Source organism: Clavelina lepadiformis, chromosome 5 (genome assembly GCF_947623445.1).
Source record: "Clavelina lepadiformis chromosome 5, kaClaLepa1.1, whole genome shotgun sequence".
Classification (NCBI taxonomy): Eukaryota; Metazoa; Chordata; class Ascidiacea; order Aplousobranchia; family Clavelinidae; genus Clavelina; species Clavelina lepadiformis.
Window position 1 is genome coordinate 2,700,062 of NC_135244.1, and position 25,613 is coordinate 2,725,674.

At 38.6% G+C, this 25,613-nt stretch overlaps 1 protein-coding gene across 2 annotated transcripts; it reads right to left on the reverse strand.

The window, feature by feature from the left end:
• Window positions 1-968: 968 nt before the first annotated feature.
• On the reverse strand, window positions 969-23,371 carry LOC143461123 (CCR4-NOT transcription complex subunit 1-like). Of its 2 annotated transcripts, none has more exons than XM_076958913.1 (52): window positions 23,186-23,371; window positions 22,743-22,850; window positions 22,419-22,641; window positions 22,253-22,332; window positions 20,478-20,595; window positions 19,968-20,175; window positions 19,406-19,532; window positions 19,105-19,206; window positions 18,779-18,952; window positions 18,554-18,681; window positions 18,322-18,451; window positions 17,939-18,052; window positions 17,489-17,608; window positions 17,203-17,383; window positions 17,028-17,121; window positions 16,610-16,823; window positions 15,914-16,376; window positions 15,454-15,621; window positions 15,006-15,152; window positions 14,715-14,842; window positions 14,514-14,621; window positions 14,331-14,406; window positions 14,058-14,239; window positions 13,473-13,724; window positions 12,822-12,968; window positions 12,306-12,485; window positions 11,689-11,805; window positions 11,359-11,547; window positions 11,076-11,192; window positions 10,804-10,889; window positions 10,453-10,645; window positions 10,098-10,292; window positions 9,808-9,912; window positions 9,225-9,377; window positions 8,678-8,782; window positions 8,251-8,370; window positions 7,898-7,966; window positions 7,468-7,635; window positions 7,045-7,251; window positions 6,673-6,842; window positions 6,221-6,320; window positions 5,922-6,053; window positions 5,422-5,520; window positions 5,008-5,160; window positions 4,454-4,617; window positions 3,965-4,184; window positions 3,481-3,654; window positions 3,242-3,391; window positions 2,893-3,073; window positions 2,085-2,217; window positions 1,492-1,626; window positions 969-1,202 (listed from the first exon to the last, which is right to left on the reverse strand). In XM_076958913.1, the coding sequence occupies exons 1-52, from the start codon at window positions 23,285-23,287 to the stop codon at window positions 1,091-1,093; spliced, it is 7,821 nt and encodes a 2,606-aa protein (XP_076815028.1). In that variant the 5' UTR covers window positions 23,288-23,371; the 3' UTR covers window positions 969-1,090. The 2 variants fall into 2 exon arrangements, with proteins under 2 accessions (XP_076815028.1, XP_076815027.1); XM_076958912.1 differs by having other exon boundaries at window positions 20,478-20,598.
• Between the last annotated feature and the right edge of the window lie 2,242 nt (window positions 23,372-25,613).

The following is a 25,613-nucleotide window of genomic DNA, read 5'->3' on the forward strand; positions in this document are numbered from 1 at the left end:
CTTTTTTGTAGAATTTATAAATTTATGGAAAACTCAACTTATATTAAAATAAAAATCATTTGCTATTGAACCGGTCAACGTTGATGCATGACAACAGTATGAAAAACCAAGCAAATTCAGTTTACAAGATCATCTTTTTGAGACAGCTATAGCCTATGCCAGGGTTTCTCAAACGGCAGCAATGGTCACCCTGGATGGGCCGAGGTGGCGTTCTTCGGCGGCCACGAGCAGATGCCTCACTTGTGCGTTATATTGTTGTGGTAGGGGAAGACGAGACAAAGCGGGACTCAAGTTCCTCACGTTTTTGTGCTTTCTGTGCCCAATTAGTGGCGGAAAGGTTACTGCACACGCAGTAGTGAAGTAAAAAGTGTTTTGTAATCAACAATTTTGAGGATTTTGAGGTTCTCTGTAAGGGCGGCCACGATCCATGGAAGGCTGAGAACCACAGACATGTGCCCTATATATATCAAACGGCAATTAATTATTGATTGAACTATTTCACCAGTATTTATGCTCACCACATGAAACGGCTTATGCATATAAAGATTTGAGATCTAAAAACACATAATCATATAAATGGTAGTTGCTACAAACTTCAATAAGTAACACGATTTTACCTATGTGCTACAGATACATGTAGTTCTCCTTACGACATTTACAACGCCAAATACTTTCCAGTGAAGTCGGAGTACGTTAAATTAGACATGTTATTTTACTTTTGCAAACCGGGGTACACAGACCAAAATGGGGGTTCAATTGTTACGTGTTACTGACGGTATTAGTCTGGAATATGACAGACATGTACGCTACTGTGTATGTAGTATACAGAAGCGGTGTACTTCATACAATTCGCTTTCTGTAACCGGAAAACATCTGGGCTAAAATCGGTTCAACCGAATCATTTAACTTCAAAGGAACAGCCACATCTATACACGCCTGTAATTGCGAAACAAATCGACTACCAGCAATACTCGATCAGGCTTTTATTTACAACAGGTTACGTCCGAGCGGGCAACACCGAAAATCCACAGCACGGTCAGTTTGTCAAATTCATTGACTGAGGACTGAGCTTATGACGCAACAATGGCGGTTATGACGACTGAACCACAGTGGCAGGGGAAGCGGTGGAAGTTGACGCTTCACCCGCTGCTTGCTGGTTGAATTGCTTGCCCATGCAGCTCCGAGCAACAGATTCGAAAAGTCTAAGAAAGAAAATAGAGCATTTTACTGTTACAATGAATCAATTACGGACCTGGTTTGTTTTATACAGCATTTATTTATACTTGACAACTAGTTACTGAAACAAAATCGGTTGCTACTGCAACAACTTTAACTACAGTTTAACGTTCTACTAATGAAAACACATAGATATCAAGTTGACAGTGAAGTCAAGTATTCGCCTGGAAAGTGAAAAAAATGTTGTCGAAAAAAAACGTCAAAAATTTTGATAACTACTTAAAGAAAAGTGACAGAAAAAATAAGATAAATTACTTGGAGATTTCGGGCGCGCAGTGAACAAACTCGTGGCTCCAGAACTTGAAACTGGGATTCTTGATGAGTTCGATGAAGGTGATGAGGAGTCCCCACGGGTGTGGTCGATTGACGATCAAACGCTCAAGTAGAACCCTGCAAAGAAGACGTTAAAAATACGTCTGAGGACTTGTAACAATTAACAACCGAGCATTGAGATTTGAGAGATTCTATTAGTTGTCAAAGTTCTAATTCTTTAATATGCCTATGATTTACTGCATTTTAATTATGCAACTTTCGGCAATCAATCACCGATTGAGCGCAGAACGACCAACGCAAGTTGCAGAACGCAAAACAAACTAAAACATACATTTAAAAAGGTGACCACGAAATTTCACGCTTGGGCATAATTTGTTACGTGGTGACCCTTTCGGACGGGTTAAGTTGCAATTATAATCTTGCGAGGCTGGTTAAGTGATTATTATTTTTTATCAAAATACAGTAAAGTGTTTTCCAATTGCGCACGGAAGTAAAATCAACAAAGGTTCAATTTCCAGGAGACATCTGCTCTAAAACCATATTTTGCCCCAATTACAGAGTTCAAGTTCACCTACCTCGTTATTTGTTCTTGGATTGATTCTTGATTCGCTTCAGCGAAAAGGTAGAGCAAGGTACAGCTGAAGTAGTGGGTGTGGCTGTTCGGATAACGAAGCTGATTGGCTATCGCGTTCAAGAACAGATAGCGACCTGATGACGACACAAAAAGATGAATATAAATTTAAAACCAAGAACTTTAAATATCGTTCCATGCAGGCCGCTAACCAGCCTGCTTGTCCAGGCGGGGCTCAACAAAATCCGGGAGGAGCAGACATATACTGAACTTGGAAAATCCTCTTTTACAAGCAAAATTTTTGGGAAGTTATTAGCAATGGCAAATATTGATCATATTCGTATTATGACGTATTCACGTCATATAACTGGTGCTAAATAAAAATAGACGGCCAATAACAAAAGTACGGGTACTGTGCTCTAGTAAACGGATAACAAATCCAATGGCCTATATGGGGAAACGCCGTCTTCTGCAGGCTACCACACATCAGTTAAATGATTTCAGGTTGATCATGAAACTAACTTCAAAATAAAGCGCAAATTTCCGTCACTGTTGCTTAATGTAATGGGCTGGAGCGGTTGAGCCCCGCCTGGCCCCATGCTGGCTACGGGCCTGGTGCTGGGCCAAGTCGCAGCTAGTTTTAAATAGCGAGTGGGAATTGTTACGAAATTCCGAGCAACTACACAAGATGAAAAGCAAGTTACCCACCGCCCTCACTCAGCATGGCAGCTCACTCAAATTCAATGAAATATCACCAAAACACTTGGCCCCACCTTACCAATGGTTATCGCTAATGATTATCACTAACTCACCCTCGGTATCAAGGTCGACGGCAAGATTTTGGAAGATGTCCATGTGGGACGCATGCGTGATGGTGGCCATGGAAGGGGAACCCCCTTTCCCGTGAATGTAAGCGATCGCCTGCGTGCCGACGTACATGACCAGGGAATTGATGAGTGGAATGTTGTACTTGAGGCCCGGTTCATTGCCGAGCTGAAAAACGACGCTTTATTGAAAGTTCTGTTTCGAATTCGGTGAGAAATTTAGCCCCGAATAAATCAATCAAAGTTTTATCAAACATAAAACATTCAAAGCTACCGCAATTGCTCAGAACTACCTTGTTTCCACAAGGTTTCTCACCAAGAAATTACCGCAAGTTACCTGCAAGTTTGACCTCAGATCTGAGACGAATGTGACCGGTGCTCTGGTCTTCAAGTAACTATCCAGGTCTTTCTGGAAGGCGCCTGGCATCACTGCCACGAAGTTGGTTAAAATACGTGGCGCCACGTTGATCTCTTGAAGCATGTCGACCTTTGAAAAGAAAAAAGGTTAGACTGGATCAGAGGAAAGGTCACAGCTATACCCCATCAGTGGAAGTACAACAGGAGTAACGCTTTTACCTTCAAGTTTGGCGTGAATGGGTCAGGCAACCGCATATTGCGCGGGAAAGCGCTTAGTATCAAATTGCGCAGTTGAATGCAGTTGGCTGGAATGACGTCACAAAATCCGTAATGGTAGTCGCACAAGAATTCCGGGAAGTCGTGAAGTAAAACCAGTAGTAGACGAAGTGTGCCCTGCGTGACACCGTTCGGTTTGATTTGCAATAAACATGAAAATTACATTGCTTTAAGCATGTGCACTACTCCGCACAAAGACAGTTGCTACAAATTTTAGGACGCTGAAATGTGTGAGAATAGAGCATTACACATTGCACATATATTCAGATACTGTACAACGTTTTAGTTATCGCTCAGGTTTTTGTAACTCCAATACACAGAAAATGTAAATTATGTAAGTGGAAAGCTACGACTGTGCGCAGTGAACGGACAGGTTCCCGTTTTAAGAAGCATGTTAGACACTGCCACAAATCAAGCCATGACTTACCTTGTAAAGTATCTGGATTGATTTCGTCATCTCAACGTTCCTCAAGAAAGGAGCGAGAAACTTGAAAAGATCGATCAGTAGTTGGGCGTACATGGGCCATCCCTTCTGCTGAGGTGTGTGCAGCAGCATCCGAGATATGAAGGCGCGATATGATATGAGTTCGAGCCAGGCAAACGCAAACCCGGGAGCCTTGTTAGGTCGCAGGATGTGGTAAGTGTTGCTGGATTGAAATTAAATTACCGTGAAATATACCGCTGGGTGATATCGTCTTGCCATATAGGAGATTCACAGTGGTTTGTGTTTAAACTGTCGTAAACACTGGCCAGTGATATGTTACGATAACTCAGAGGTGCTATACTCTAGTTCAAAACCGTTAATCATATTCCATTGCTGGTAATAAATTTAAAAGTGAAATAGGCTTCAACGTCCAAGCAGCTGCAAGAAACGTATGAACCAAGTTAAAATAACATAAAATATTCGCCAGCTTACGTAAACGCAGTGAGAGTTTGGAAGTTGATCGACTCCAGGACGTGTTCAGGAGCGTTGAGCTCATAAAAGAGCATGATGAAGATGCGGTGGTACGGCATCTGATGATATTCCATCTGCCGTGTTTCATGATCGTGAAGAAGAACTCCAACTACGATTCCAAGAACCTGCATGAATATTTGGTTTTGATGATGATTAGTAGTGATCGTGAAAAATGTCCATTGGAAACATGAATACAAACAGAAGGTCCCAATGTATACAATAACAGCTGAAAATGGCTTTTACTTGTAGTTTCTAATAAAAATAATACCAATAATAGCAACATTTGATTATTATATAATATACAGCTAGAAGTGCTTAACAAACAACTATTACTTGAAAATGTAACTGTTATATATGGGAATTAAAGACTACGTATACCGTAATGTGTGTACTGTGTATGCTATATTCCAATTAAATGTGTATCATGGTGAATCACCACACAAAGTTCTTTTCAGCATACAAACAAACACGACAACGTAACGACCCAGCATGATAAGAGACATTAGAAGCAATACCTTATTAAGAAGATTGATCTTGGTCACAGAATTAACAGCGTCTCCGGAATGCTTCACTAGCAGAGTTATGAGACGAACGAAGGCATCCAACGTGTGGAAACATTTCGCCCGAACCAGAGTCGGATTGAGAAGAGATGGACTGACATTAGACTCCTATTTTTTGCAAAACTTATTTCATTGTTATTTTTGTTAATATTTATTTATCTGATTTTCATAATATTTGATATCACACGTAGAATATTTTGTAAAAAGCAAATTACCATTAAAAGTTTTTATAGTTTTGAAATAACCTATGCGGAATTTTTGCATTTGTCTCAAACAAAACTGAAGCAGCTTCCCCTTCCTTTTATAAATAGTTCAATTATACGTTTCAAGCACAGACGATAAAATATCTTACAAGTTTAAACCAAGCACCTGTAGCAGTCGGTAGGTGAGATCAACGCACATCTCGGTACAAAGACGGAAAAATCTTGTGATTAAATCATCAGTACGCAGGATGCCTTGCTGGTGCATCTAGTGGTAAATTAAGAGTTTTATGCAGATAATAGGGACTGGGAAATGCTAATGCATTAAAACCAAATTGATAGAGTTTCATTTTACAGTTTCGCAATTTCTCTTTTTTTATACATATGCTATATACTGCCAAGCATGGATAATGGATATATATCACACAAAAAATTCTTTAGTTATCTCATTGATTTGTCGATGCTATCAACTAATATATAAGCTGCATACTTTTAATCACGTTTAGAGCTAAAGCAAGAAAATAATGTAAAGTTTCCATCATTTACAAATTAATTCGGACGTAACTTCAACAGTTTCAAAAAATTATTATTATCATAAAACATAATGCAACCAGCCACACTCTGCTATCAGAGATAAGGTTGGAGACAGTTTCATTGTCTCCTCCATACCTGTTGCACAAAGCTCGAAAACCCTCGAGTGGAATCCCTCCCAGAGGCGGGGCTGTGGTAGATGTTCACCCACTCACGGAGCAGGTATTCCGTCTTTTCGTGCAGCCCCGCAGGATCGTCGTATTCACGGGCCTGAGAAATAATTAAGCAGATGAAATTTTGTACCTCGACTACCAGCTGTCATATTATTCAACCACGTAAAACTATATTTAACCAGCTTATTAACAGGCAAAACAGGCAGACTCATTTGGGTATAAATAAATATTAACGAAGTTAAACTGTTCCAGCGTTCTACGAACCTGTGATATTCCGGAATGCATCATCTGTGTAGGGCCTCCAGGTGCTTTGTCCAGCATTGAGTCAAAATTTGATTTGATCACTTCTATTAACTGCGGAAGCCTGATGAAACATAGAAATCACATAACTCGAGTTAATCGCCTTAAGTAATTTATTCGTAAGGAAGCATTCCATTCACACCACTTTCGTTTGAAAGCAACTGATATTTAGCAGAGTTGAAAGGGGGACAAACAATTAATTTTCTTCTGAAAATAATATTTTTATTACTAATATTTAGCAGAAGTAAATAGTATTTTTCTTTAACGGCTAATCCCTTTTTATGAAATGCTATAATACCACATTTCAACATGACTCAACTGACTGAACCAATGAGGCTATGAAATACCTTGACTGAAATACGTATAAAAATACTTATTTCATGATGTCACTCTCACACTAAATATTCGTGTCTCACCCATCGGGGCTGGCTCCTCTTGACATGGTGTTAATCTTGCCCAGAATCTCGATTGTGTTGTAGAAGTCAGATTCTGAAACTGGCGATCCTTTGTTTTCTTCGACAAGAAACAGCTTCACCAGCTGCATGGCAAATACGAGTGCCATGTAGTTCAATCCATTCTCCATTGCCTGGGTGGAAAAATAGAACTCAATTTATTTGAAGTTACTTTCATGGCAATTTCTTACTGAGTATTTTTACAAGTTAATATTTACTCAGCAATCAATAATGCTACTGATATGATTGAAAATGCATTTTTTTGTTACTGGTTGTATTTTTCCCTTCAAATTTTATTCGTAAGTTGAACGACAAGTTGCAATAGATCTTAATTACCTGTGCAAGATGTTGGTCGTATTGTTGCATGTTGACCAGATGGGAACGAATCAACAACTCAACCGCCTCAACATTGTACTTGTACTCGTCTCTGTGGTTGATCAGGCACTGAGTGACGTGTTTGTTGGTCCATTGTGGTCCATAAACCTGCTGGTCCTGCAGTGCTTTGAGTATGAGCAAGTGGCATTCTCGGTATCTCACCAAGGCCTGGAATAAGGGTCGGTTGTGAATATGCTACAATGCTGAAGGATTGAAAGGATTGCTACAATACTGACGTTTGCAACAAGAATTACGGGTTAACGTCATAAATCATCAAAAAATAACATGGGCAACTGCACGAACACGTGAAACAAAAAACATACACAAGAGCGTAAAAGCATAAACCAACATTCTTCACTGTCAAATATATGCAAAAATGCTCACGTCTTGCTCAACAGAGCCTTGACCAGGAGAATCGAGCAAGCCCTCAACAGCTTTTTGCAACAGGGCTAGGGCTGTCACAACCTCCCGGGAGTTTCTAGCAAGGACAAGTGACTCGTGTAAACTCTGCAGTTGTGAGAACAAGGGAGTGTTCTGTTTAAGACCCATCATCTGAAAATGAAAACAAATGAGTAAATGCTATGATGCTGGGTATTCCGTTTAATACTGTTACTTTTTTTCAGCGGCAAAAAAATTAAGAGGCCGCGACTTTTAAAGACTAGCTGTTAAATTTTTGCTGTCGTTGGAGCATAAACTTTGAAGACTGCTGGAGAAATTTAGGAGACCGTTTTGGTCATCAAAAAACACATTTAAAAACATTTCATGAAGGTATAGTAGAAATACGGAGTGCTTTTTTCTTGTATTTTGATCAAACCTGTATTCGCTGTTCAAGTTCGGCGATGCAACGTTCGTACACTTGTGTCATTTCATCTACTGCCCACGACTGCAAATGAAAAAATATTTAGCCAATGACTCCTATAGTCCTACTAATTTTATTGGTTGTTGCATTTAACTTTGAGCTCATTCTGATTCTTTTTAACCACACTATGAAATTAACTCAAAACAAACCCGATCAACACGAATGCTATCATACAATCAGCAACAAAACATACAAATGGATTAAGTTATCTCCAGTTTTTATACCATTGAATGCAACAACCACAGCTATAGGCTACAGCATAAAACCCTACGTCGCTGCAGTGAAAGGTGTGGAAAAAAATCAGAGACCTGCATCGGTTTAGAAAGAAATCCTGAAGGTTGAGACGAGTCATTACTTGGCAGGAATCCAGGAATGCAATGAGCAAACTCTTCGTATACGGTGGTCTGTAGCTGAGTTACGCCTCCAACCTGGTGTTTAAATTGACATGACGACAACTTATTTTGAATTTGGGAGTACTAATTCCTGTCTTTTATTACATTATACATCATTTTTCTTATTCGTTAGGGATTTTTTTTTATTTTATAAACAGATGTTACGTGCTTCTGGCAACATAGAGAGGCTAAAAATAATGCAACAACAGACGTTAATTAAGAAAGTCTTCAAAAACAGAAAGTTCTGTCTAACCCTGAAAAATGGCTACTAACTGCGAAACCAGACTTTGTAACACAAGACACAAAAACATTTTTACACAAGTGTGAAATATCGAACTCAAACCTTAAGTCTGATTTGTTCCGGCATCCGCTCTGCTTGGTAGGTGAGCACGCCCGGGTCACAATATCTCCTTCCTTCCTGCCTCGCGTGCTTACGTAACTCGTACTCCTGTACCGAAAGGTTTGGAATTAACATTTGGAACAGAAACAATTTAAATTGTATAAATACTGCAGCTCCTGAGGTTATAAAAGCGATCAATGGGGTAGTACCGATAAATTAGCAGACAATCGGTAATATAGAGTTTTCGATTAATTGGTAGGCTGGGTGTAATTTAAACGGTTTCAACAGATACGCCATGATAATAGAATGAGTTATTTCCAAGATGTAATCAAGCATTGGACAATCGGCAACCGATTAATCGGTACCAGCCAATACTGCAGGGCCAATTTGTTTGTGGGTTCATCCTTGAAGAAGCAACAAAACATTTTTTCTTCGACTAAATAAAATGACCCGTTGAATCCACAAAAAAGTGATTGCAAAATACAATTATAAATGTAACAGAAATGGTCAAAAAAGTGTAGGCATACGTCATGATCAAATTATGTCGTACCGTTGCCATCTTCTTGTCCATATCCATGATGGCTCTCTCGACAGCTGTCTTCTGTATGAAGCAGCAAGCAAGCTCAACGTTGTCGGCGGCAATCACTGATGCGGCCTGGTCCACCATCTCCTTCTGCTGGGGACCTAGAGATTGGGGATGTTGCTGGAGGGAGGAAATGACGAAGAAGAATTTTAGAAGAATGCAAATTTGGTTAACGTGACAATACAACAATCTACGGCAAGAGTACCCATATGTCGATTGCGGTGGCACATTGAGGCCATCGAACGCCAATAAAAAAGTGTTACCGTAGGATTTTTCCCCACTATCAGTTTTTCGTTTTATGCACACAAGAGGCTGTCCCACTGTGCCTTAAACATTCCACGAGTTAAAACCATTGAATATTTTATGAGTAAAGTGGTAAAAGAATGAAATGGACTACATTTAGCAATAAAGAACTTTTTTATTGGTCAACATTTTGACCTGGCCATTTTGAATGTAACTTGTGAGACTCAAAAGTTTAGACAACCCGATCTATGGTCACTATGGGTTATAAAATGTGAAATGTTGATTTTGACCAAACCATCTGTCTTACCCTGGTCAGGGCTTGTATGAAGTTTTGTTTCAAATGATTGCTGATGCCTTGAAGAAGCTGCTCGCGACAAGTTATCAGAGCCATGCCAGCGGTCAGGTTTCGAACCTGAACATAATAATAATCATTAATGGAACCCGCAAGTTTATAGTATTAGCCCATAAGTTAAATTCGGCTAAGTCAAGTCCAACAGAAGGATAAATCATTGATATTTTTGTCTTTTAAACACATCGTCTTTCTGAAAGTTTAACGTGTCTTACCAACTAATCTGAACACAAAAAGCAATTCTTTACCATGTGTTGGGCAGCAGTTCGCATACGAAATTCCTCTGGGTCGAGTGCAAAGTCCTTCCGAACGATTTGCTCGCTGGTTGTAAGTGCGATTTTGATTGCCCGCTCAACAGCAGGTTGCAGTACATCTCGCACACTTCGTTCCACAGCTGGTTTTACAAAATCTTTCAACTGGGGTTGGTTTTGAAGCAGTGGAAGCTAAGATTGAAAAAAAATTAAGAAAGTTGCATACTTGATAAACAATTGTTATTGTTGACGTTTAAAAAACAACAATGGATTTTAAACAACTTAGAAAGTGTTGACGGCAACAGGAAAAAATATAGACAAGTCTCAGCTTGATATGGAGAAAACAAACAACCTCCATCTTAATGATGAGATGAGATTGCAAAGTGGCGATGGAATAAACGTTTATGTCGTGGAACGAGAATCGGGGTGTCAGCGCCGGCATCGGCATTGGGGCCTGTTGTTGCTGCAGAGGAGGGCCTGGTGGTGGGAACCCGCTACTGAGTGGGGGCCCTGGAATTCCCCCCATTATCATGGGGGCAGTTGATCTAAAAGTTAGGATATTTTGTGATCTTAAATGCCACTGCTAATAAAACAACCAAAATGCCTATTTCTTCTGTCATCTTTTTTTGCACTAAGCTTTAACAATTCACTTCACTTAATAAGACTGGTTTTAAACGCCTTTATGACATAAAAAACAGAATACCTTGGCACAGCCTGGGGTTGTTCAGATGGAGTGCTGGGTTTGCTAGACGCTCCGTTATCTTTTGAGGACGATGAAGTTGAAAGTTGCTGATGAAAAAAATTCCGAATTTAAATAAGATGACTTAAAATTTTCGATTTAAGGACGCATGCCAAATTAACATAATCACGGAATTGTAACAGCTGCTATTACATTACAGAGATTATTACAAATACTACCAGTGAAAGTACAATACAAGTAGCAAATCAAAACTTGCAGCAGCTTGTCAGGCATACCTGTGTATCCAGTGTATACTTCACTTCAGGATCTTTCAAATAATGGGCGGGTTTGATGTCACTGATGTCGATTTGAAGATTTTTGCATAAAACCTCTACTTCGAATTTCAAATTCAACTAAAAAAATATCGAAACCAGTAGTTATAAATCACTATTTATGGAAGCGTTGTTGCAAAAAAAAACTCTACATACAAATAAATTTAATTTATAAGTTGTTTTAAAAAAGGAAACTGTCACTACTAGACATAGACATAAAAATGATAACCGAAAACCATTCCAGCACCTTTAAATCAGGCTCCATGTGCAGCTCTACAAGCACGCTCATAATGGCTTCTGTCCAGGGGTTTGGCAGTTTAAAAACTTTACTTTTTCCCACTGATTCTAAAACTTTTGCAACAAATGGGACGACGTAGAGCAATTCTTGAGCACCTTTGCTGTATGCCTCGTATAATAGAGGCTTCAGGGCAATGTCCTATGAAGAAAAGTTGTTGTTGACTAAGAATACCATGAACAGAATGTACCTTGCAGTAAAAATACAGCTCCCATGAAAATGATAGCACGATATATATAGAAATCTCATAAATATTTCACTCTCGTGCAGGTTCAAACTCACATCGTGGAGAATGGGCTTGTTTTTCGCAAGGGATATAATCCCCAGAAAATGTCCAAGATTTTTCAATAATGACCTATCGGAGAAGTTGGCTACAGTTTTGTCTGATTGCAACAACACCTGAAAGATATAAAGCAACTCCTAAACTATGTATACTTGCATAGAAAACAGATTTTTATGACACATTAGCAATCTTGCAACGGATTTTGAAACAAGATTGTTCAAGTCAAAACAACCCATTTAATATACATGAGCACGTTTGTAAAGTAGACATATGCAAGTCCATTCCATTTTCAATGGCAAAGATCTCGTTTTTACGTTAAAGAAAGTTAAGTAACTATATATAAGTTAGTTAATTAATTAATAATTATTAATTTGTAGGTTATATTACATTACAAGTTTACGAGCAAGACTAGTGAGTTACGCAAACTATTAGTTTTTCACAGTTATTGATAATTTCTATGACAAATGTATCAACTAGTTACCAACTAATTATTAACAAACATACATATTAACTAGCTAGCATTTGGCTACTTACTTGCATGATAATTTATTACCTAGTTATTAACCGACAGTAATACTTGCTCGTCAATCTAGTTACCAACCAGTTATTAACTCACAGTGATATTACGATAGACCTCCTCCTGAACCAGCTCGTTAAGACGAGAGATCTTCAAACAGTCGAGGAAGTTGGAGTAGAGAAGATGGAAGTTGGGTTCGATGCTCACCCTCTTCATGACAAGATACTGAGATAACCAAGGTGTGTGCTCATCCTTGATAGCATCTCTCATCTCGTCCGACTGTGATCATATCGAAGGTTTAAAAACGTGGAAAAATCAGCCGGGTCTGGCGATTGGGTTGTAGTATGGGATATGCGATAATTTTACTTTTTTCAAATTAAATTTTCTCTGACTTTGCTTGCAATTAGTTGCCGTTTTAGACCGAGAAATCCAAACTAAGAGAAAAATGTTGTCGAATATGTGAGCTATGTTTTAAAATATATTCATCATTTTAATGCAAAGTTTGCTTCCAAGGTAAAGCTTTTACGACAAGTGCAACAGATGGAGAAACAAACTGGGCAATTTGTTCAAAACTCACTCAAACAAAACAGTTTGAAAGAGATTGCAAAAACAGACCTTCGGTGTCATGTTGGACACTGAGAGGTTGTTGAAAATGAAAGCAATTTTGTCCTGGACACCTTCTGGCGGTTCTGGAATCTTCTCCTCAGGGATTTTTGCTCCAAGCAGTGTATCAATGTTAGTTGCCTTCGCAATCGATGGTTGCTGTTGTGAATTTCAAGAGTTAAAAGTGATCTATGTTGTAAGCTACTCACAGCATGAAAGAGATTATATTTTGTAAGAGTCGACAATGTCTGATGAAACTCATTAATCTATTCCATACAACGTGATCGCTAACTGCTGTCACAGAGTACTACTAACAGGTAATGCTAATACTGAGGTATGGCAAAAACACAAAAAACATAATCTTAAAACGCAACTGGCCTAGTAAAAAAAATTTTGAAAGGAATGTGACTTGTTTACGATGCCGCAAAAGGAATTGAAGGGTCTTATTACCAAGAAATATATATACTTAAAACGTTTTATGTTCTTCCAATTAGTGATCACAAATTAAACATCTATTTAGATACTATAGCATAAAGATAAACATTAATTAATTATTAAAGCACTTACAGTCACAAAATATTTATGCAACTACTCGATCTACATCCATCAACTACACAATAAACATGATGAGAAATAAAAATAATCTTCCTTCAACTTTCTCACCTGCATTTCCTTCCCAATAGCACCCGTGAGAGATATCTTTGCCCCCGCCGATGCTGCGCGCATGGGTACGGGGTTCACAGCGCTGGGTGTGGGGGTCCCTGAATGGGGGGAGCCCCCTTCCCCACCTGTGAGAGCCAGGGGTCGTAACCCTAGTTGATGTTGTTGAGCGGCAAACGCGAGGCTGCCAGGAGTGGTCACACTGGCCGATGTTTTATTGAGTGGTTCCTCTGATTGGCGACCACTCTCCACAAACTGGTCAAAGTTATTTAAGTGTTGTTATGACTAGCAATGTATGGGTTGTTACAGATAAGAGGGGACGTCCCTTACGTATATACATAGAAGTGCGCCTTGCAAAGCAAAAGTAACGCTATTAATGCCATACAACTTAGCACAGTAACAATGTATAAGACACTTATCAACTCAGTAATATGCTTAACGTCTTGAACCATATTTCTATGCAGTATTTACAAAGAAAACTTCTCATTGGCTGCATTAGAGATTACTACTCTGTAATTTGCCAATATCAGATGCAACTAGTTTGTCAATCATCATATTTCCAAAAACAAATAGCAAAATTAAACTTGCCTCCACTAGGTGGCCGGGAAAGCTTTTGAAGTGCGAGATTGAGGCAATGTGGATGCAATATTGAGGGTAGTCCTTCAGCTTCAACTTGAAGCGATCGAGAGCAGCAATCCCAAAGTAATACATCTTGGTGTTGTGCGGCTTGCGTAAAGCCTCAAGTACGTAGCGAAGTGCAATTCCGAGAGCTTACGTAAGAATTTGAGTGTTAATATTGTGGAGTTTTCAACCTTTAGCGGAACATTATCTCGAAATAATTAGTAAGGTAACAGGGCCTACCTAAGTATGTGACAAGATTTTTTTCAATAATTCCTCCAAACAAACAGGCCGTAATATGAAGCTCTTTGTCTGGGTACTAAACACATGAAGAACCGTTTCAGAAGACAGTACGGCATCATTTAAACACACGTCATCTACAAATGGCACATCACACACACACACACAACACAATAAAAAGTTTACTTGAGGGAAAAATCTGTATTCTTCAAAGAGATTCCGCATCATGCAGTTGAAAACCTCCCTTTCCTGTTTGTTATTTGAATCTTTAAACTTCTGAAGAAGATCGAGGATCTGGGAATCAAGAAACACAAATGAGGATGCAGCTCGACGATCAAACGATTTCGAAAAAATGTCCACCGCTAATCTTTCTTCTTGCTCACTCACCTCATCGACGGACAGAGTTGGATGAGGAGGTTGGTTGTAAATCCGTTGGAAGTAGCCGTTCGCCTCATCTTCAATGTCCTTGCTAAACTGCTGGTTCATCTCCGGCCACACTTGGGAGAGATCAGACACTAAAATAGATGTAATATTTTGACATTCTACTTCTGAACATTGTATTTATGGCCTTGGATAAGTCTACAAGGTATCGTTCAGATATCGGCCATTTTTGCCTGATTTTGCTAAATCATTGGTATGTGTGGATTGGAGATAAATTTTAATTTTCAAATTCATTACTTGGTTTGGGGGCTTTTGCTGCGGCTTGTTGAAACGCTTGCTGTGCTGCAGGTCCCAGTGAACCCATCGACGATTTCTTACCAAACATATCAAGTCCAGATCCCATTCCGGTCCCCAGTGTGCTGCCCAAACCAACACCCATCCCACCTGCTCAAACAAAAAACATTTTTATAGACTCGATCAATTCAACTTACCGAGAATAAACAATAAAAAAATGATGAGGGATTTTAAATATAACAACTCATTGAGGGTGGGTGACTGATTAATTTATTATCGATATTTAACAAACAGCACTTGAAAAAATGAATCATAAAATTCCATAGAAATAGTAAATCAGTGAAAAATCACAGTTAAGCCAATACGACTAAATACTCTCAAATACAACAAGCGATTAATACTGCAACTGCGGCCTGCTGGTAAATACTAAAAACCTTGGTACAAGTCGTACCTGTGTTTCCGAGGGATGGTTTTTGTTGCGAGAAAATATCCATCTTGCTCCGAAAGAGTTCCGGCTTTTGATTTGAAAACGAGTCAAATTTGTTTTGTGCAAAAGAGTCCGACACTGAAGTGGTCCCTCCTACGTTGCCGAGGTTTCCGAGAAGTTGATTCGGAAAACCTTGATAAATTTTGTTTTGAAAATGTATTCTTTTCTGGATATATTTCTGTCTGAGCATTTAGAAAACTTTTCCATGTAATACATCACGACAGCACATCACAAAAGATTCAAGAAAATCGAATAAATAAAGCAACGGCATCTTATTACACAGTGAGATGCAATATTGAAGAATTCAAATCTGATAAATATGATTTACATGGAAATTTGCTGATCATTAAACATATTCCGTTAATGTTATTACATTATTATTAGATTAAATTATTAGATTATTCATTAGTTTAACATAAACCACCTTGCATTAACTGAGAACCTCCAAATCCAAACTGTGATGGCCCAAAACCCGCAGAGCTTGAAGTTGGGGCTCCAGATAATCCGAGACCGCTCGAGTTGCCCCCACCAAGCTGAGAGCCAAGTCCTTGAGCAATGCTCGCTGAAAACCCGCTGGCTCCTCCGACAAACTGGCCTCCAGAACTTCCAGGAGCTCCAACCGGACCCATACCACCGGGGTTGTTTGAACTGATTCCAGAACCCATTCCTATGCCGTCAGACATGCCGGAATTTGGGGGTAAAATTCCAGCCCCTCCTGGGCTTGACATGTTACTGGGGTTATTTGAACCAATTGCAGGTTGTATGCGCACACTTCCCGCGGCTGGATTTGGGAAATCACTTGTTGTACCAAAGCCTGGTAGAGCTGACTGTGGTTGCATTGGTGCCTTGTTGCCAGCATAACCGGATACACCCGTTACAGGATCCATCTGAACAATTTTGACAATCGGCAAAAATCTCGGATTAAAAAACAAAATCTAAATATTGAAATTAGCAGAAATAATTTTGACAACTTAAAATCAAAATTTCGCAACAATTTCACAGGCAGCTTGTGTCTTCATAGCACAAGCGTCCTGCTTTTGCCGAGCTTCTTGAATAGAACTATGGGAATATATTTCACTTCCACCCACATTGACAATAACAAAACAACAACGCAAATTACCGATTTCGTGAGCAGATTTTCAACTTTTGGGTTGGTCTGTGGCAGGGAAGGAGGGGTGGGTATGTTAGGCTGAGGAGGCTGTGGGGCTGGTGGGGTCGGCCTGGGTTTGGCCATCACCCCAGGCAAGGCTTGGCGAGATTTGTTGATCAGATTACTGCAGTTGGCGACCATTGTTACGATGGTATCAGACAGTTCTTGGGACATGCCACTGCCACTGTAGAGGAAAGATTTTTCAACTCAATTCCAGGAATGCAAGAGCAAAATTACTACATTTGAATACTACGAATACTTTCACCAAAAAATGCCTATTCGTGTTTTACATGTTTTTTCATACAATGATAATAGTGACATCTAACACAATACCACAAAAAAACATTAACAGATTCATGAGAAATTCCACCCGCTATGTCAATTTTACCTCGTGTATGATTGTAAGCAGGAGAGCATTGTAGTCAGTGTCTCCGGAGAGAGGTAGGAAGACGCAAGCGCATCATCCTTTGAATGGAGACCTCCTGTAGATTGTGAGAAGGACAGATATGACTTCTGAGATTTCTTTAATATTCAAAATGTTACGTGTGCATTTATTTAACTACCTAGAACACTTGGGCAACGTCGCTTGAGAAAGTTGACACACGCTTGAATGAACTCTTCCCGGTGCTCTCGGATTTTATCCGAAAGCCATTTATCCAGCTTCAGATATTCTCGCCTCGAAGCAAGCACAGCAAGGTCAATAACAAAACTGAAAGGGGTGCTGTTCAAAAGCATGGGCAAGGCCTGCGAAGAGAATGTTTACGCTGTGAGGTTGCTATGTTATTACAAGGCTGTAATCAAACCAGATACAGGACGTTTTAAGAGCTAGAAAGTTCACAAACAAGTCACCTTGAGATCTTGAGCGATGTCAAGGACCCTTGAAAGTTTTTGTTGATCGTACTGGTCACTTCTCATGTACCATTCCGCCATGCTCAGCATCATGAGTTGACGCATTATGTTCGACTGGCTCTAAATTTGGCGACAACGTCGGGATAATATTTGTTTGACTGGTTAATAATACAAGCACAATATTTATTCAGTTGGCACACAAGAAACTCAAGTTATGGGAAAATCAACTCCACAGGTAGATGTCTTTAAAAGTTTAAAAGGCGATATATTCACTTTCACTCTCCTTCAACGTAGCTTTGTAATTACTAAATCTTTTACTTCTTTTATGTCCACTAGTATTTAACATAATTGTCATAAAAGCTTAAAATGATAAGATCACAGACTCCAGAGCAGGACAAAAATAACCGTTGACATTTTAAAGATACGAGCTATTTTGATTTCGTCAGTTACCTGCCCATTCCAGAGGAAGCTGAGTACCATGGCAGAGTTGGGATGGCTTCCGAGAAAAACAGGGAGCAAGCTTAAAACTAAGTCACGGCGAAGAGCTTGCCACGACGTTCCCGACTGTGAAGAAATCAGGCAAAAACTTACAACATTATTCAGTTACAACTTAATGAACTAAGAAAATATTCTCAGACTTAAAATATTCTTAGGAGCAAAATACTGGGAAGGTTGAGCAAGGCGAAACAATAACAACAGAGCCAGAGTAAACAAAAATGTTTGAATTGTAATTGTTTCAAGTAATAACTACATCCACTTTCAATGCGTGGTAGAACCTCTGTTCGAGAATTAAAATTAAATATTTTGCATCGCATATTCTATCACTCGCTTGCCTGTGCTAGAGAAAGCATGAGTAGATCCGGGCAGTTATTGAACGGCCATTCAAAAAGTCGTCTGACATCATCATAATGAACACCTAGGTCTGACAGATGGATGAGACATTCAACAAGGTCTAAGGATTTCCTTCAAAACAGAACTCAACACTTTCAATGCTTAGTTGGGGGTAGCAATTGAACACTAACAATTGGGCGACTCTGAAAAACATTAACCACAGATCATGCTGACCATGTCAGAATATCCGAGTTCTCTTCGTCCAACGGTTGTTTAAGAATGTCAACATTGACTGTCCTTGTCGGATAATCGGCGATGCAGAATACGTTGGAATTCATCAATGATTGCTGTATCCACGATAACTGTGGAATAGCAAAGTAATAATTACAGACAGGAAAAACAGAAATGAAAAGTTCCTTTGTAAAACAGGCAAGCATAGGCATTAAATAATATTGTCACCTGTCCCCGTGTATTTGTCCACTTTTTATACAAAACTTCAATGGGAAAACTTTCGTGCTGGTTTAGTAAAAGCTGTAGTGCCCGTACAACCAAACGAAAGCCGGTGACATCCATTATGACAAAGCCAGGATGGTCTAGTTCCAGGAAAACGTCGCGTGTGTTCAAGGATTGATTCTGGTAAGGAATGTAAGGAATGTAAGGATGGGGCAAAAACAAATATTTTAACTTGGTTATTATGTTGATCTTATATGTATGATGCCTAATTGCCTATTGTACCCACAACGAGAAAAGAATACAAATTTAGCATCAAAAAACATCATTTTTACCATTTCCTTAGCGACTTGTATAAAGTTATCGACATTCCACGATATAACTTGGTCTTCCGACTTGTCTTTGTTATCAGACCACACACCACCTCCAGAAAGCGCCTAGACACAAAGAGAATTGTTTTCTAAAATGAACGTCACTGGAAAACACTTTTTACATTTTGAGTATGTTAGAATTAATCAACACACTTGACTTGATGTAAAGCACTGGTCATGATCAGTCTGAACCTTAGCATCATAATTGACATGAACCTGCTAAAACTTAATATATACATAGAGAAGTTTCTGAACACAGACTCACTGGTAGGAGTGTAACGTTGTCAAGACTTTCATTGGCCGTACGAACCATCATAGCAATTACTCGCGCAACTGAACCAGCTGACAAGTTATTCCGAAGAATGGAAAGAGTTTTACGGCATTCATCCAAGCTAAGTAAAAGAATAGCAGTTAGAACCTTGCTTGGACTGTTTTTTAAATCATTTACAAAGATTTTATTTTCAATCAAAATCGATAACGTATAAATATTTAACATATGTATAGAATAAATACACATCTCTAGAATAAACACCAATATGTTTTGTACATGGATTAGAGTACTAGACTAAGACATATGTGTGACATATAACCCGTTCTTATTCTGGAGCTGTGTTTCTTAATCAAACTTTTTCACGACACAAAACTATTTGCAAAACAGTTTGACACAATATCTGCGACCCACAAATGATACCATTACTGTTTAGCTACTTGAGCAAAATAAACTCAAGACGCGACAGAACAAGCCAGATGACTCACATTCGGGTCAATACTATGTTTCAGAAACACAGTTCTACTGTAAAAAAAAAATAGTAAAGAAGGGTAAGAACCTGGCACATGATGCATGGCCCATTTCTTGTAATATATTGGCCAACGACACGCTGTTCATTGCTGATGATTTTTGGTTTCCGGAATTCGATGAAGAGGACATTATTGGCGATGGGGTTGATTCAACGAGCAATCTCTCCATGTGAATATCTTCCTGTGATTGATATAGATATGGCAGCAGGATGAGAGGGCAGCGATCGGAAGGGTATTCTGTTGAATCGAAAATAAAAACGAATTCGGTAATAAATGATTCATCGTTTTGCCATAAAGTGACACTTGCTGGGCTCTTGTCACCATAAAACCATAAATGCCATCGGCGTGAGCAAAACAACGTGTCTCATATTAAATATTAGCATGAGAACCTCACTTTATTTATAGCATGAATTGGTGAAAAAAAATTAAACGAAAAATAATGTATGTGGATACAGGCGATACAGTTTATATCATACCATCAACAATCACACAATAAAGGTTTCCATAATATTTCAATAAACAATTGATGAAAGATTCACCTTTGCGCAAAACAGTGAAAAAGCTTTGCTTTTGTTCAAGTGTAAGGCCACCCTGTGGTAAGTGCAATAGCAGGAGATGCTGTATTTCAACAGGACTGTCTTGTAGGCCAATATCCTGCTGCTGGTAGAAAATATAAGCCAATCGTTACATCTATTTAAGAAAATCTTTTGTTGATCGGTGAAGCCCTGTTGCATTGTTATTGACCATATAATGAAAGAAACCAAGAAAAATTGGGGATTTGTGGATTATTTAATAGGTAATACTGGTACTACTAGTATTCCCAAATGTAACCTAAAATCAAGGTTTAATTATCTTCAAATATTAAAATTATTATTGATAACATCCAATTTCTGAAATAAAAGTATGGCCAAAACTCTCCAGGATGGCTATTATATACCCCCTATGTATACCCTGTTATACTAACATTACAATGCTACATACAAATTTTCATTTTGTTACCAGTACTTAATTCCTTTCACATGAAACACAAACATGCAATCGTTATCAAATAAGTGCTTGAGAAATTAAGTTTAGGAATACGACATGGTATGTTTGGTGTACCGACACTTAATCACGCGACACATAATCACGCGACATTTAATCACCGACACATAATCACTAGGACATTTAATCACGCGACACATAATCACTAGGACATTTAATCACGCGACACATAATCACTAGGACATTTAATCACGCGACTTCGATACGTAATCACGCGACATTTAATCACGCGACACATAATCACTTGGATGCGACTGCCAAATGCGTTTTGCTCGATTTTGAGACTGCCGCAGTAAGTGCTTTCCGCACAGCATTTCCTACAGCAAATGTTAGGAGTTGTTATTTTCACCTAACGCAAAGCGTCCTGCGCAAAGTGAATGAAATTGGCATGAAGTGTGACTACGAGTCTGATGACGAATTAAGAACAGCTGTTCGGTGTTTACCAGCCTTAGCCATGGTCCCTTCCTCTGACGTAGTCGAGTCATTTCTGATCTTAGCTGATAGCATGCCCGATCACGAGAAGATGCCTGAGCTGCTTTCGTATTTCGAACACACATATATCAGAGGCAGACGACGTCCGGGACGTGGTGAACATTACGGCTCAGCCATCTTTCCAATCGAAAGTTGGAATCATTACGAAGCCGGGGCAGGTTGCATTGCAAGAACCACAAATGCAGTCGAAGGTTGGCATTTTGGTCTCCAAGTGCTTTTTCAATGCCACCACCCGACAATGTGGACTTTCATACGGGGAATTGAAAAAGACATTCAAATGCAACGTGCAACGTTTCTGCAAGGAATTGCTGGTACTCAACCTTCTATTCCAATACGGTACAAGGCACTGAAACTGCGCGTGCAAAACACAGTTGACCGTTATCTGTCAAGCGAGATTTTAGTCTATCTTCGTGCAGTTGCTTACATTTCCCATGCATAACATTGCTGTAAATTGTAAATGTGTGATTAAATGTCGCGTGATTAAATGTCCTAGTGATTATGTGTCGCGAGATTAAATGTCCTAGTGATTATGTGTCGCGTGATTAAATGTCGCGTGATTAAATGTCCTAGTGATTATGTGTCGGTGATTAAGCGTCGCGTGATTAATTGTCGCGTGATTAAGTGTCACCAAACCGTATGTTTCACATTTTGTACAACTATACTAAGTTATAAGATGCATGTTGAAAGTAATCTCATAAAAAATTCAAACGTCTATGCTAAACAGATGAACATAAATTCACTGTAAAGAGTGAAAGTTATATATACCAGTACAGCTTACCTCTCCGGATCTTTTGCTGTTACCACTTTCAGTGAGGAACCTGACTAGTTCCGGAAGCTTTCTTTCTACAAACTGAGAACCTGCCAAAAAGTAACTACATTGACAGCCTTGGCATAAAATTTTCAAAAAAGTCTAAATACATTGCAAGCTCATAAAAAATATCTACCTTGCTTTGCTAAGTCAGCGTTTGCGGAATGTTGAAGGCAGATGCCGAATGCGATTTCTTGCACTTTTGAGAAGTGAAGAACACGGCTGATGTTGGGAATTAACGAGCTAGACGCTGCTAAGGTTTTCTGGTGTGAGAGTGGATTTTCAATTGAATTACAGATCGTTGTAATAAGACTTGGACGAGATGTCAATGAAACAAACTCTTGCGTGAGAAGTTGAGTCTAAAGAAGAAAGAAAATTAGCACAATGTTTGGCACAAACTTGCTAACATCATAAAACCACATTGTTGTGGAAATTACTACTCTAATAGTCACATTGATACCTGATGATAATCTTTTCCTGTTGACTTAACATCACCCCCAAAATCAATCCACGAGAAAAGACAACGAAACAGGTGCCGTTCAGCCTCTGTCCCGTGCCTCTCGACCAACTGAAAACAAGTTTGATAAGTGACAAACTGACATCAGATTAAACTAAAACCAGTTTAAAAGTTTTCAATCAATCTTGCACAAGAAGCAATTCAGATCTTATACTTATTTAGAAGCACAGTAGCCTACTAGCAAAAAATATGTCAACATATACATGCAAGACTGTCATTCTAACCAAGACTCATTAAACAATGGGTGTTATCAAACAGAACCTGTACTTAACACCCACAATTTACACATCTTAACACCTCGAAACTAGTTTACATCATAAACAACACACTAAATTTTGATCAGAAAATGTGAAAAATGCATTTCATAAGACAAGTGCAAAACTTACAGTTGTTAGTTCCGATGTGCTTTTGTTGTAGTTTTTCTTTGACAAGTTAGCCACAAGGTAGCTTATCTGAGACACGGTTAAGGACAACGAGTCAAGATTCATTGCTGCCACGCGGCAACATATCCAAAAGCCAGTTTTAGTCAGTCAATTATATTCAGTTAGCTCAACCTGAGTAAATCTATGAAAGTTAATGCTAGTTATATACCGATGTGTTAGTTAGCTGGTGGGTCAAGATACAATATATGGCAGAAAAATTAAAATTTTGCAGCTTTGCCCCTGCAAGACGCTCTTTAAAATTGAAAAGATTACCACATTTGACAAAGGATTTCAAGCAAAATTGGGACAAAGTTTTTTTGAATCGTCTCCAAGCTAAATCTCAAAACTTGTAAATGCCAAATTCTGACATTAAATCTAAAATTAAATTCCCGTAACTATGAATGAAACATACTGCCCAAGAAATTCTTGCGGTTTTCAATGTAACTTTATAAAAATCCCAAATTAAAATCTGATGCAAATGAAACAAATTTCAGAAAAGTTACTGTTGAAATTTCTACGCTATTTTATCCTCCTATTAACCTACATTGCAGAAATACAAAACTCACAGACAGCAAGCTGTTGTTTTTTTCTTTTTAAATTAAGCTTATTAACGTTTTAACTTTAGTATTAGTCCCTCATTGGTCCAATTCAACCAGTAATAAGGACTGCTCACTCGGTCTAAATCGATGTTTCAAAAATCACTAGCTGCAAAAAAATATTAACAAAATTTTAGACTAATAGGTGTATATCAAATTTATTTGCTGCTATTATGCACTGTAGAATGCTGACATGTGGCATCTTATCTTAGCTCTTCATGTAAAATTTTGCAGTGTGGTATTAGTCACACTTGTATTGGTCGTCTGTCACAGCAGGACAGATCAAGATCAAAGGTGTGAAAAGCTCATCAGTAAGCACAAGTATGGTATTGCAAGAATTTTCTGGCTGTTTTGCCTGAAACGGAACAAATGTTGACTTTCTTTCTAAAAATGTGCTGCTAATTAGAGCAGCGTGGCGACATGTGTGACTCTTAATTTGGTTGTTAAAACATTTGAACAGTGTGAAGCATTTTACAACTTATTTGAGAAAGGAACTGCTTTTTCGTTAACATTGAAGAATGGCCCCTACTTTCGAAGCTTGATCAGGGCCACACAACCAAAAGCAATATTCAATAGCGACCAAAACTTTTTTCCTAAACACTAAATAAGAGCGGGAATATTCAGTAAATCAGAAAAAATGCAATACTGAAACATTTGTGACTTCCCTTTAACACACACTTTTTCATAGTAAAAACAGTTCTCATTGTACACATCATAAAGAAATCACTTATTAGAGCAGATTTTGCCTTCCCCAGAGCTCGACTGGAAAGAATAGCAGTTTTTGACAAGACACCATGCGTGCAAAGAAGCAAATTTTGGCACGATTGCATGCACTGAAGCCTGAATTCTTTGTTTAGTTATTATAAATTGGGGTTTAAACAACCAAATTTTCTTTTTTTCTTTATTATAAATCTATGTGAAGATGAAAAGTTTGGCATGCAAGCTAGTAAATCATACGCGTGCAGCTGTCACACTTTCCACTATGGTCCAAGAAAACCTTATTATAATATAACACTAACATGTATTGAGCGGTTGTTACAGTACAGGGTAGTAAAAATGTGTCAGATCCTTTGTTTTGAATAAAAAAGAAACCAACAACAAAACAACCAAGTTTTCCCTTAAATGAACAACCATAAAGACAAGAGAATAGTTGCAAAGATTTTTATTAATTTTGTATAAGGGAAAATAGGTTGATCGGATGTTTTAGATCCAACCAAGTGGGAGATAATTAAAATAATTAAGATTTTTTGGCACAGCAGGTACTTCGATACCCAGTTCTACTGGAAAGTTTGTTTGATGCAGCCCAGATTTTAAAATCTGCTCTGAGCATGGGGGATTAAAATTAATAGCGCATATAATGGCTATTGTGTTATCTTGTTGCATGGGGGATTTCTTACCCAAAAACAGCAAACTTTCCAATCTAGGATGCAGAAAATTTGTTCAGCACAGAAAGTTGATTTATGTGCTCCAAATAACTGGTACAGAATTTCTGTTATGCCTCATATTTTATGATATAGGCAGTTCACTACTTTGGCATTGCGTTAAGTTCAGGCATTTCATTTATCGGCATATACTAAATAGACCCAACTGTATAGCATACCATATGGCAGGGGTGGCCAACCAGTCAGAGACTAAGAGCCTCACTTCTCACTGTATTAACCACAAAGAGCCACATCATAAACATTATGATTTATGACGATATTCCTTATTACGTCATAATACTGCATCAGATATTGTTACAGCTTCATCATCTTTATTCTGGGTCGAAATCTGATGTATTCAGTCATTATTTAGCA